The sequence below is a fragment of the Alosa alosa genome, chromosome 10, assembly GCF_017589495.1.
Source record: "Alosa alosa isolate M-15738 ecotype Scorff River chromosome 10, AALO_Geno_1.1, whole genome shotgun sequence".
Classification (NCBI taxonomy): domain Eukaryota; kingdom Metazoa; phylum Chordata; class Actinopteri; order Clupeiformes; family Clupeidae; genus Alosa; species Alosa alosa.
Window position 1 is genome coordinate 24,347,839 of NC_063198.1, and position 13,997 is coordinate 24,361,835.

The window sequence follows — 13,997 nt, forward strand, 5'->3', positions numbered from 1 at the left end:
CCTGGATTGCAAAATATATGCTGAAATGAGCTTGCCACATTTGATAGCGGAATGCTAATAACAGTGCTAACCCTGTCTTACAAATCTTCCCTTATTCCTTCCCCTCACGCTCCCCCCTCCCAATGATCCCTCCCTCCCTCTGCGATGTAGCAAGCAGAGCAGCTGTTCAGTCAGATGAGCAACCCTGTAAGTGCCTTCATAGAATTTTGCAGCACATATTGAAAGAACGAGGACACCAACATGTTGGGATTCTTTCTGTGTCCTGTTGTTAGAGGAAGGCTCACGTTACTGTGTGTTGCACCTCCATCTAAAATGCATGTGTGCACTGTTGCTGCTGAAGGCCATGCCACGCTGCCAGACTGTTTGCACACACTCACACTCTCACACACACCCACACTGTATATTAGCATTAGCACTTAGTATTTAGAATGATCATTTGCTCTATTCATTATAGTCAGGTTATGATTTGTTTCACGTGAACATGATTTATGTGGTTAGCATAATTGCTCCACATTTAGCTATCATCTTGCTTGCATGTGAAAAGTAACATAGTGATGCGATGTAGTGATGTGTAGTGATTTCATATAAACTGTCCTCTCTCAACACATTGCTGTTCTCTGAACTATTCAAAAGCATTGTTACCTACAGAATTTGACAGTGACAGTTTATGAACTATATAAGTATAGTATAAGTATAAGTATATATATTATCAAATCTATACTTTGAAATCATAGAAAAACACAAGGAAACCCAAACACACAGTCAGTGTTGTTTGTACTCAGTAGCAGTGCATTGGCATATTAGCTAATTGTGGATAACTTTGGTTAAAGCTGGTTTTGGGGGAGCTGGATCCTTCCTCAATTTTCATCAGACTTACTAGACAATCACACACGTACACAAAAACAAAACAAAAACTGTCACATTGAAAGCATTTCACAAGATACACTGAGTGCATGGTGTGCTTTCTGCATGCTTTAATGTTTGCTACTAATATTTTTACAATATGATTTTTACTTTTTTATGCTAAAACACATTCAATTTAGCAGAATTTCTACAGGAGCAGGATTGAGAGCGCTGTTGACTGCTGAAATATTGTGTGTTGTTTTGTGTGCCTGTAGTTATGCTGGTGCTGGGTGGAGTGAAGTGTCTGTTATGTTCTAGTACCTCTCTTGTCTCTTGGTGAATTGTCCTCTATTGTTGTGTCATCTCTACTTTTCCAGGCTGTGGTGTTGTGTAGTAGCCATGTTCTTTGTTGTTACTTTTGTGTTTCTTTTTATTGTAGCTTTACTGTGTTTTATTGATGGCAATTTGAAACAAAGCCCAGCTTGCAGGTTCACCACCTTCATTTTGTGTGACAACAGTGATTGAAGCACACATCTGTTGTATATACTATATGTAGATTAACTTACTTTTTTTTTAAATGTAGATGATCTTGATTTTATACTGTAGGTAGATGATCTTGTTTTTTATACTATATGTAGATGATCTTGTTTTATATAATATATGTAGATGATCTTGTTTCAATTAACTATAGAATATGCACATGCACATGTACTTCTTAATCACTGAAGAATCGATTTCTGAAGGATTAAGCTTAAACCATTGCACTCTAATGTTGCACACCTGGTCTATATAAATTTGTTGTGTCTGATTGTCCACTCTTGGGAGAATGTTAAGCCTCTGTGACACCGGGTCTATGATGTTGCCTTGCAGAAGGCACACGAGGTGGATCATCAGAGTTCCCGTGGCAACCCTGACTTTATGGACCGGGTGAAGCTCCTGGAAAAGGAGGTGACATTCTACAAGGAGGAGTCTGGGAAATCCCAGGCGGAGGTGGAGAGACTGCTGGAAATCCTCCGTGAAGTTGAGACAGAGAAGAACGACAAGGACAAGAAGATTGCTGAACTCGAAAGGTACACCTCATGCATTTGTCATGCTTAAAATCTCTGTGGAAAATCAGTTGTGCACTGGAAATTAAGATTGAATTAGATTCAATTTAATTAACACCATAGTCATCCAACCTGCTCTTACCATTACTTGCAATGCTTTTTGGCCATGATTTTAGATAGATAGATAGATAGATAGATACTTTATTGATCCCCAGGGGAAATTCAAGATGTGTAATCTACTAGCTAGATCTTCAGGCCTAGCTCAGAGACCAAAAGACTTGAAGATTGTTCAAATGCATGTGAAAAAAATGAAAAAGATTATGTTATATGGTGATACTAAAAGTCTACATAATTATGATTTATGATGATGATGATGATATTGATATTAACACGGCTGAGGATGGTGTTGCATGATACAGATAAGGAAGATCTCCTGGATGGTAAAACTACCATTTGATTTCTTTTTCCAATCATCTGAGATGGTTTAGGGAAGTTCTTTCTGCATCACACCGTGAGCTGTCTGCTTTAATAACAGATGACTGCATTGGGGGTTGTTTGCTAATGTGTAGGAGCTCCCTCTTTGTGTGTGTGTGTGTGTGTGGGGGCACTGTTTGTCAGTGCTTTGTGATCCTGCTGTCATGTTGTGACCTGTCAAGACCAATCATTTGAAAGCCTGACCTGGCCAGTGCACATGACCCTTATATGACCCTTAGCTTGTGACTGCATTTTTAATTTAACAAGAAAAAAAATCAACTAGCTTTGGCTGTGTTTTTTTGCTTTGTTTTGTAAGGAGAGTCAGTGACATACAACAGGGAAACTGCAGTCAGTGTGCTTGAGTAATAGATAGCTTTTTTTTTCAAACTTCTCTCAGTATCCTATGACTATGCACCAACAAAATAAACTTGAAGATGTTATTACACAAGGTCTAGGTCCCTAGAAAAGCACACTTTAGAATAGGTAAAACTAATATGTTATTGTACATGCCCTAATTTGAAGGTATACATTTTTGGTCACGAAAACACCAGCTTATTCTTCCGCAATTGATGTAATGTTCTTGATTTGGGTATGTCAGTGGTATTATGCCTGTAGTGTATAAGTTAGAACCAATCACAGCAGCGTTCCATAATTTCCAACCTCCATACCTTACTTGCACATAAATATTATGAACCTCTAGCCCAGTGGTCCCCAAACTACGGCCCGCCACCTCATTTTGGGTGGCCCCCCAAAACATGTCCATGGTATAGCATCCGGCCCGCACGGGAGTACAACATCGTCAAACTAAAACCTCCGCAATTTCCCCCATTCACTCTCAATGGCGAGTCTTAACAGTACCCATGTAATACTCTTTTTGTCCACTGGTGGTTGTTTTGGCGCTGTTTTGCGTTTGCCATCGAAAACTGAATGAAATGTATACCTGAGTACCTGCAAACAATGTAAGAGGCCTATGCTGACTGCATCAGTGCTCAAAGTATTTTAAAAGTTTATCAATTAATTGTTAATAGCTAACTAACTTCTATTCAAGTCATATTTCTGGGACTTTCTGGGATCAAATGTTCATACAAAAGTTCACAAAGTTCTCATCAGGTGACTGAAAGTTAGAATGGTGGTCATTTCAGACCACTTCAGCACTTCATAAAATTCTCATAGTTTGAGAACTTTAAATTAATTGTAGGATATTCACAACTTGAGCTGTGTATGCAAAGACACAGAATTCAGAGTTCACACATTTTTAATAAAATATACTTTTGGGACTCCCTGCTAATACTTTTGGGAATGCAAACGTTTTTTTATTAGTATTATTTAATTTTACACTGATATGCCATGATGACAATATAAACACAGCTAACAATTGTATTACATTGCAATAGCCTATGATTAAATATAATAGAATATTCAACTAAGGTAGACTGCTGTTGTTCACAGCACTAAGTTATTTATGGTTACTGATATACTCCCAGTCTCTGGCCCTCTCTTAGAGCCAGGCATAGTGAGCTGGCCCTCGGAAGAAAAAGTTTGGGGACCACTGCTCTAGCCTTTTTGAAACTCAAAAATAAAATGCAATAATCCATGATAGCCAGTGAGATGTGTCATTACTGTACTGAAATGAGAAATTGGCTTTGTGTTTAATAATGTTGTACAGTACACAACAACCCTATGACAATAACAACTTGTGGTTTTTAACAGGAAAGTACAACTGTCAAGTACTTAGTGTACTGGTCAAGTCTACTAATATCTTAAAATATAACTTATAACAAGTTATATGTTGCTACCAATATGCATGGACTGCGTGGTATGGAATTATTTAGCTTGCTAGTCAACAGCTAATCCGTCCTAGGTTTAGCACCTTTAAAAGTCCCCTCAACTGATTTTTTATAATGGTACATTATAATCCCCCCCTCCCGCTCCCGTGGGAAGGAAACCAGTGTTTCCTCAATTCCGAGTGCCCGTCGCCCTGATAGACTGCCATTGCATCTCTCTTTGTTTGCCATGCTCATGTCGTGACTGTTGGTGGCTTTTTTGATTAACGGTGTATATTTCTGTTCTTCTCTGCCACTGTACCCACTGTTTCTCTCCCCTCTTCTCTTTTTCCTCTCGTACTTCTCTTGCTTTCCATATCTCTTGACCCCACTTTTTTTTTTTCTTTCCTCTTGGCTCCCTTCTTTCATGGCTACTCAACCATAAATATCAATCTCTCATCCCCCTTTCTTCACTCCTCCCTCTTCCGTCATCCCTTTTGTCATGCGTTCATTATCGCCATCATGTACTTCCCTCCTCACATTTCACTTCCTACTCCCCCTTCCCCTGTCCTCCCTTACATACACCCGACCTCTCTTCCTCACTCTCACTCTGTCTTCCTCTCTCACTCTCTCTCCTCTGCCTCTGTTTTCTTCATCTGTGATTCTTGTGTCCTGGTACCCCATACCCTTCTACAGCCCTGCAATCCATGCCCCCCACTCTCTCCATGGTCCCCATGCCCCTCAGGGTCCTCATGCCCCACAGGGACCCCATACCCCCCACTCTCTCCATGGTCCTCATGCCCCACAGGGACCCCATACCCCCCACTCCCTCCAGGGTCCTCATGCCCCTCAGGGTCCTCATGCCCCACAGGGACCCCATACCCCCCACTCTCTCCATGGTCCCCATGCCCCTCAGGGTCCTCATGCCCCTCATGGTCATGCCCATCCACCTGCCTCTGTCCCTGGTTCTACCCATGGCCCTGGCGCCACCCCTACTTCTCGCGCGTCCCCTCGTCCCGGTGGCAGAGCCCCCCCTGACCCGGCCCCCTCTGTGTCCGCTGCCCCCCAGCAGATTGGGGGCATGGTGTGGGACTTCCTGGGAAAGTGAGTGCTCTGCCCTGGCACACCTCAGCTCAGCTGTCTTGTCTCTCTGCCTTTCAGTTGTGTGTCCATCTTTGGAAAAAATGTCTGCCAATGTCTGTGTTTGCCAAACTGTCTGCGACTGCTCTTTGTCTGCTTCTGTCTCACCTAGCAGATCTTTATGTGGCTAGGATAGCCTTGAACGAACTCAAACTCATTTACTCAAAAATATTTGTATTGAAATACAAGGACCTTCACATAGAGATCTGTTTCAAATGTGTGTGTTTGTAGTCAAGGTTTTGTATGTATGTATGTATGTATGTATGTATGTATGTATGTATGTATGTATGTATGTATGTATGTATGTGTGAGCGCATGTCGTTTTGTTGATGTGTGTGCTTATGAATTGAGAATGTTTAAGTGAGCGCATGGGTGTGCATGTGTTTGTATGATAGAGTGGGCATGAATCCTGTTTCCTGATTAATTTATATCAAGTTGGGCATTTGAAAATGAGGAATCTATCTTGATCTGTCAGTCTTTTCTATGATATTAGTCACATCTTGTATTGTTTAAATACAGGATATGAAAGAGCTGTACAAACATGTGAGAGGTACATTCCTGATATTTTCAAGATAAAACTTTCAAGACTTTGTCATCTCTACCCTCTCATCACTGGCATGGTTCTGTACATTGAACCATTGTGAAAGCACACCAAGGTTAAGGTGAAGGCCATGCCTTTAAACAAGATCCGAGTGAATCTCAGAGAAGTTGTTAAACTGGTCTACGTGTAGTTCTTTCACAAACACAATGGGTTAGATGGTTTTGGTGTGTTTTCACAGAACTGATTTCATACATGTGTGCTTATCTGCTCACATAATCAATCACACACACACTATCTCACAACTACAAATGATGTAAACATTCACATATGTGCATGTTTACACTCACACACACACACACAGACAAACAGAGACAGACATGCACACACACACATACTGTACACACACACACAGACAAACACACACAGAACCACGGGCAGACGCGCACACAAACACAGACAGTCACATACATACACACACACAGTGTATTCTCAGTGTGTATTTTTCTTTTTTGTGTCAGTTTGGTTTGTTGGTGTTTGGTTGACGTGTAAGCTGGTGTCTAGCACAGAACCTCTGTCTTTAGGGCAGAGCTCTCATCCTGACGCCAAAGCGTCAGCTCCACCTGTTCCACTGGCTCATCCGCTCTTATCATCCTCCATACCCCCCATGATCCATGATCCACCCTGACCTCCCTATTAGGCTCTAGCCACCCCCCCCCCCCACCCCCCTCCTTTCCTCATCCTCCCCTTTCAGTTCCCTCCTTCTCCCTCTCCAAAACCCACTCCACGTCTACCATCACCACCACAATGCCTGGTAATTCCGTGTGTGCCCTGCTCCTACTACCCATGGCCTGAGGACTTAAGCCCCCCACCCAACCCCCAATGCTCCCCCCCACCCCCTGTAACCTGCATGGCCTGCCCCGTGCTGCAGTACTGCAGGTCCTGAGGGAATCAGTGATTTAAGGTGTTTGTTTCCTTAGGTAGGGCTCCATACCCCCTAACTGTGTGTGTTGCTTACAGAACCGAGAGCAAGTCTCATGCCCCCTGTGGTTTGTCTGGTTGTTTGGACCTTTGTCACCCCCTCGTTCCCTCCCCCCTCCGTCCTGGGCCCGTGAGCTCCGTGTCCCTAACCCTAACCCCCTGCCCCCTGCTCCCTGGCACACTAGGCCTGGCTCAGCTAGTCCCTGGTACTGCATGTTGGCACCCATGCCCCTCACAGGCTCGGCAGTGGTTGAACGATCCAATGCTGTCCTCTTGAGTTGAGCAGTTGCATCCTGCACTGGCTGCTGTTCCTCAGTGGGATTGGGTAGGGGGAAGGGGGTGGAGGGATTTATTTGTATTTTCCTGTATGCATTTATGGGGGGGAGGGGAGGTTTGGGATTAACTATCATCTCCACTCTTTCTTTCCTGGCTATGCTGTTGGTGACCTCTAATGTGTCCCTGTGGTTTGTCCACTCTCTTCTTCCTCCTCCTGTGTCTGCGGCTGCTCCTTCCTGCCCTGCCCCTTCCTCTTCCTCCTTCCTCTTTTCTGCCTACAGCCTCGCTCCCAGGTAAGTAGAGGCTTAGCAGACACACCCCTCACCAGCTGGGTTGGCAGTCCCAACCCCACCCCCCTCTCTACCCCATTCTTCCCAAAGGTGTAGGTTTTTGAACATTCTAAGTTCCGCAACAATTGAAGGTTCTAAAATTCTATGTTGAATTCAATGAACCCAGATATTCTTTAGAATGTTAATTTCCCAACATTCCCGTCACACCGGTGTGACGGTACTCCTTTAAGGGTTAACAGTGCCTGCTGTCCCAATGAGTTATTCAGAGCAGGTGACCTAGGGCTCTTATGAAGACAAGCCCATGTCTCATAACTGCCAGGCAGAGAGTCTGGTTGGACTCTCATTCAAGCATGTGTCTCATTTGGATCTTGTGTGTAGGATGTTGAATTGGATCATGTGAAAAAAATATTTATTTTTCATTTTTTTATTTTGTTTATATTTGTGCATTTCACTGACTGTCTCCTGTAAGTCCTGTTTGAGTCTCGTCACATTGATGTGTTTTTGGTTTTATTGTTTTGTGTCATAGATATCGTGGTGCTGTGTCTTGTCTGGTGTGTTGTGGATGTCTCATTAGTAAAACTAATTCAGGAGTAGTGACTAGCAGTATTGACTAGCAGTATTGATTAGTAGCAATGAATTGGTAATGACTAGTATTACTACATGTGTAACATGCATTTCAGATTAAAATCTAAACAATAAATTGTGTACTTAATTATAAAAAATAATAAAAGAACAATGTGTATTTATTTGTGTTACTTTTACAATCTATAGCATTTTAGTAGGATTTTATTATTGTGCTGACTCTGAAATAACTAAAAGTCTAGTACACAGGCTACTAATGTTAATTTGAGTGGTAAGTGCGATGGACCATCAGCTAACAGGCTTGTCCTGCTGTTGCTCTTGCTGAAGGCAAACCAAGGACCAGACCAAGAAGGGCCCTAACATCAAATTGGGGCCTCAGGGAGACAAGAAGGATGCAAGAAAGGACAACCCTATGGACAACCCAAAGGTGTGTGTGTGTGTGTGTGTGTGTGTGTGTGATGGTGCAAGTGTTGGGATAAACAGGTCTTACACAGTATTCTTTGTGTTTAATACTTAATAATAGGCAACATGATAATTAATGGTCAGGTAGCGATTATTTCAGCTATTGCATTGTTTATCACCTGTGTTGCATTGTCTGTCTGATTTATGATTAAGCAATATACTGTAGCACGAGTGAGAGTGGTGTTGGTAGCAGATATCACCATGGCTTTCATTCGGCTGTAGGCACAAGGTATTTAGGCATTACATCTAGGTCAACACTCTAGTGTTGGATAAGGCAACCTCCAATAGGGTTTTGAGCCTCAACCCCTCCAACCCCAGCTCCCACCCCAATGGAACAACCCTTGTTAGTCAAATTTCAGTCCACCTCGAGGATCAGTGTCAATATGGTTGTTAGTAATAGTGTTGTTCAGGTACCTACAGGATTTCCTCAAGAAGCTCCATATTAATGTAGTGAAGGATTTTCCATTCTATGAGCATTTACTCTAAACTCTAAAGTAACTTTAATACTCACTTACTAGTTTTGCAACGTTCTGCTCATTTGTATCAGATGGAGGAACTGATGAACGTTCTAGAGAAGACGAGGCAGGAGCTTGATGCCACCAAGCAGCGCCTGTCCTCCAGCCAGCAGTCCCTGTCTGAGCGCGATGGTCACCTGACCAACATGCGTCAGGAGCGCCGTAAACACCTGGAGGAGATCCTGGAGATGAAGTGAGCAACTCTTTCTTTGAGCTCTTTTTCTTTTCGTTTCTTTAAACAGTTTAAGTTAAGTTACTTTATTTGTCCGGAAAGGAATTTTGTCACACACACACACACACACACACACACACACACACACACACACACACACACACACACACTCACTAGGAGCACACATACACATCCAGAGCAGTGGGCAGTCCTTGATCCGGAGCCCAGGGAGCAGTTGGACGCATGGACATTTGGACATGGACACTGGCTTCATACAAACATGTTATGTCACTTAAGCTGACATATTTCAATAACACTGAATGCATATTGTACATATACAAGTGCAGTAATTTCTCTGTAGTATGCCATCATTATCTGTCTGTGTACTACGGCGTCAGTAAATAGTTTTCCTCCATATGTTGTTCATGTAATGCTGTCTATTGTCCACACGGGGCATGTTTTTACTGCTGTGAGAACATGTGCTCATTCACTACAGGCAACAAGCTCTGCTGGCAGCCATCAGCGAGAAAGACGCCAACATTGCCCTTCTGGAACTCTCCGCTTCCAACAAGAAGAAGACGCAGGATGAGGTGCTGTCTCTGAAGAGGGAGAAGGACAAGCTGGTGCACCAGCTCAAACAGCAGGTACTGAGCAGGGAGGATTTCCCCTCCCTCCCTCTCTTTCTCTCTTTCTCTCCCCAACTCTCTCTCTGCCCCGTCTCTCTCCTTCTCTCTCCCCCTCCCTCTCCCCATGAGAAGGGCATGTGCTCGGGTCATGACGGGGAGAGTCCTGGGCTCCTGTGGAGGTTTTGCACCAGTTTAACCTACTTTGGCTTTAGGCCATTACATGTAACAAAGCAGCAATAATCTTACCTGAATATAACAGCTTTAATATAACAGCTTTCATTGTTTTAGGGAGAATAGTGTTTTTGTCATTGTAGATCCAAAACACTTTGTTTGCACTCTATTTCATCATTATTTTTTAATGTATAGGGTTCTCAGAAAGTCTACTGGACTGCCCTGTATGTAAATATAAGAACAGCTTTTACAACATGATGAATACATTAGTTAGCAAGACAGCTAACTTGAATCAGTGTCAGCTGTGTTGTTGCTGGTGTTTACAAAGTGAGTCTGATTTGTTTAGACAATTAGCTTGCTTGTTCTAACCTTTTTGGTAACACTTTATTTGAAGGGGTCTACATAAGGGTGACATGTAACTGTCATAAGAATGACATGACACATGTCATGCACATTAATGACACATTATTGATGTTTATGACTGTTGTCATAATGTATAATGTTGTCATAATGTGTTTTTGGAATGTGAAGTTGACATTGTTTGGATGTCATTATTATAACAACTTGACATTTTTACAATATTGTCATGACAATTTGACATTAGCCGACAAAAAAGTGTTTGGCATGATATTGTCATGACAACTTGACATATAACTGTGTTTGGCCTGACTCATCTTCTAGGTTTGTGAAGTGGTGCGCCGGAATAATTGATTTTCGTGACACCATTATAATTGTGTCATGAATACTTTCCTTGGCATGATATTGTCATGACAACTTGACATATAACTGTGTTTGGCCTGACTTATCTTCTAGGTTTATGAAGTGATGAGTCAGAACAATTGGCTGTCATGACACCATTATAAATTAGATATACTCAACATATTGAACGTGCATTGCAGACATACAAAAACTAAATATGGTGTCTCAGGGGGAATCAAAACCCTCAGTCCCTCAAAACTTAAAAATGATTGAATGGTACTACTGGTTAGGAATCCGCCATCGTAATGTGTTGGGTAGACTTGTGCATGATTTGAAAAAGCTGCAGAAATTATGGCAATGAAATGGTGCTTAAAGACTAGTATGTGAATAGTTTAATGCATGTTCCACATGCACAGTTAGGTTAGCTGGCATGGTAACATGTCCATGTATTATGGTTTTGCAAAATTCATTGCTGAAATAAACTCTTTTAAGTCATGACTGAGTATGGTATTTGTTGTCATTATAGTTAAAATAGACTCAATGTTCCAGAAATGTAAAATGTACAGAAATAGGACCTACATGGTAGTGTAATGGCACTTAATGACATGTTCAGGAAACATCTCAGATGGTTCACTGTATTTAGGTCAAAGGTAAGTATTCATGACACTGTCAGGAAACTATTTTGGTGTTTCCAAATAGTTCTTTGTGACAGCTTAATGACAAGTCAAAACTGTACCACTGTAGTTGAGGTCAAGAAAAGTATTCATGACCAATTTATAATGGTGTCATGACAGCCAATTGTTCAGGCCCATCACTTCACAAACCTAGGCCAAACACAGTTATATAAACTTGTTCAGGTAATAATTAAACAATTATGTCAAGTTGTCATGACAAAATGCCAAGGAAAGTATTCATGACACAATTATAATGGTGTCATGACAGTCAATTGTTCAGGCCCATCACTTCACAAACCTAGAAGATATGTTAGGCCAAACACAGTTATATGTCAAGTTGTCATGACAATATTGTAAACAGTTTACATTTTCTTGGCTAATGTCAAATTGTTATGACAAAGACACCGTCAAATAATGTCATCTTGGTTAATGTCAAGTTGTCATAATGATGATACCCAAACCATGTCAACTTGACATTCCAAAAAACGAATGACACATTTTATGACAACGGTCATAAACATCAATAATGTGTCATTAATGTACATGACATGTGTCATGTAATTCTTATGACTGTGACCCTGTGACCTATTTGAGCTTCAAATAAAGTGTTACCAACTTGGGTAATAAGTGACAACTCAGTGACAACTAAACGTTGTTTATCTGTCTGTGTCCTCAGACCCAGAGCAGAATGAAGCTGATAGCAGATAACTATGAGGATGACCACTACCACACCCACCCCCCTCACCCACAGCAGCCCACACCCCAGCCAGGCTACCCAGCGCATCCCCAGCACCTCCAGCATGCTCCCCAGCCCCCCTACCCCCACGCCCCTCACCCCCAGCACCCCCAGCCCCCACAGCAGCACCCACACCCCCAGGGACCACAGCCCCAGTACCCTCCCCATCCCCAGCACCCGCAACACCCCCAACATACCCAGCACCCTCAGCACCCCAACATCCACAGCCGGCTCCCCAGCACCAACAGCATGGCCCCCGGGCCCAGCAGCCCCACCCCCAGCAGCAGCACCCCCAACACCCCCAACACCTGCACGGCCCCATGCCCCCCCAGCAGCAACAGCAGCAGCAGCAGCAGCAGCAGCAACAGCAGCATCCCCCTCACCCCCAGCACCCTCATGCTCCTCAGCCCCAGCAGCAGCCCCCCCACCCTGGACACCCGCACCCCCAGCAGCAGCACCCCTCAGCACCACCCCCAGCAGCAGCACCACCCCCAACAGCACCCTCAGCAGCACCCCCAACAACACCCCCAACAGCACCCCCAACAGCACCCTCAGCAGCACCCCCAACAACACCCCCAACAGCACCCTCAGCAGCACCCCCAACAACACCCCCAGCAACACCCCCAACAGCACCCCCAACAGCACTCCCAGCACCCTCAGCCCCACGGCCAGCAGCACCCCCGTCACCCACCACCACACCACCGCGGCCCGGCACGCGGCCCCCACGCTGGACATCGACCCTCCGCAGACCAGGTGGGTTCCCCTCCTCCCTCCTCTCTAAAACGATTTATTTGTTTATTTGTTTGTTCGATGGATTGTTCGTTTGTTTGTTTGTTTGATAGTGACAATGCTCATTAATTGGCAGACAAAATGCTGTGAATAAGATGGTGTTAACTTTGTGTGCTAATCTTCATCCGTTGTCCCTGGCCAGTTTTTATAAATGCAGCCTACAATACAAGAGCAAACAATAGCAATAAAAAGAACTCCATGGTGATACTGTGTATTTACGGCTGTTTTTGCCATCAGTATTACTTGCCTTTAAATCTCTCCTCTTTAATAACTGGGCTGTGCAAACAAAGTGGCTAATTACCGTGAGAGCAGTTCCTGTCGAGCTAGATGTCTATTGTAATACACCCTGGGGTAACCATGACGGACTTTGATCTACATTTAGGCGTAACTAGGGTGTCTGAACTACTAGCATGTCTTTGAAATACTCAGTGCCAACCTGATGCCTTGTGAAGTAATAAAATTGGGCTAAAAATCACAGTACAGAATAAAAAAGAGCACAGCTGAGCTAACATGAGTTTTTATTTGTTAAGTTTGTTTTTATTTGTTAAGTCAGTACCTACATTTATTAAGTTGTCCTTCAGTTGACCTTCAATAAATGTGGGTACTGAATGTGTGCGTGTGTGTGTCTTGAATTTCCCCTGGGGATCAATAAAGTATCTATCTATCTATCTATCTATCTATCTATCTATCTATCTAAAATAATGAATGACATTGTGACAATACCATGATTGTTAACCATAATATTACATGGTTGCGAACTGCTTTAGGTGTTTGTAGTACGTTGGAAGTTATGGAGATTACTAAAAGCATGATGATCTTGTCTCCAGAAGCAGGAAGCCCTCATGAGGACCTATATATATGTGTGTGTGTGTGAGTCTGTGTGTCTGTGTGCATGCGTGTGTGTGTGTGTGTGCTCTTAACTGGAGTCTGATCTCACTTCTCTGACATCCTCGTGCTTGCAAGTCGCTTATTTCCTCTCAGATCACTGGTCTAATCTGGTCTGGCTTTTTCCTTCTGTCCCTTTGAATCACCCCTGCTCTGTCCACCTCGCTTCGCATTGATCTGCTGTATGCTACTCTAATCACGTCAGGATGATGAGGAAGGCATTTGGGCATAACCATTTCCAAAACCAAAGCTCTTATGTTGTTTTGTTGAGGTGAGTGATTTGCATGAAATGACCTTCATATGAGCAATATAATCTTTGTTTGTTTGCAATCGAT

General features: G+C 43.1%; 1 protein-coding gene across 1 annotated transcript in view; it reads left to right on the top strand.

The window, feature by feature from the left end:
* Window positions 1–13,997, top strand: part of erc2 (ELKS/RAB6-interacting/CAST family member 2) — a 51,185-nt gene that overhangs the window by 32,013 nt on the left and 5,175 nt on the right. The window contains exons 12-20 of the mRNA XM_048254522.1: window positions 151–186; window positions 1,714–1,913; window positions 4,823–5,230; window positions 7,343–7,354; window positions 8,261–8,360; window positions 8,943–9,103; window positions 9,579–9,726; window positions 11,929–12,741; window positions 13,868–13,933. Coding sequence (XP_048110479.1) covers window positions 151–186; window positions 1,714–1,913; window positions 4,823–5,230; window positions 7,343–7,354; window positions 8,261–8,360; window positions 8,943–9,103; window positions 9,579–9,726; window positions 11,929–12,741; window positions 13,868–13,894 — 1,905 coding nt within the window. The 3' untranslated portion in view covers window positions 13,895–13,933. The remainder of the gene's footprint in view (window positions 1–150; window positions 187–1,713; window positions 1,914–4,822; window positions 5,231–7,342; window positions 7,355–8,260; window positions 8,361–8,942; window positions 9,104–9,578; window positions 9,727–11,928; window positions 12,742–13,867; window positions 13,934–13,997) is intronic.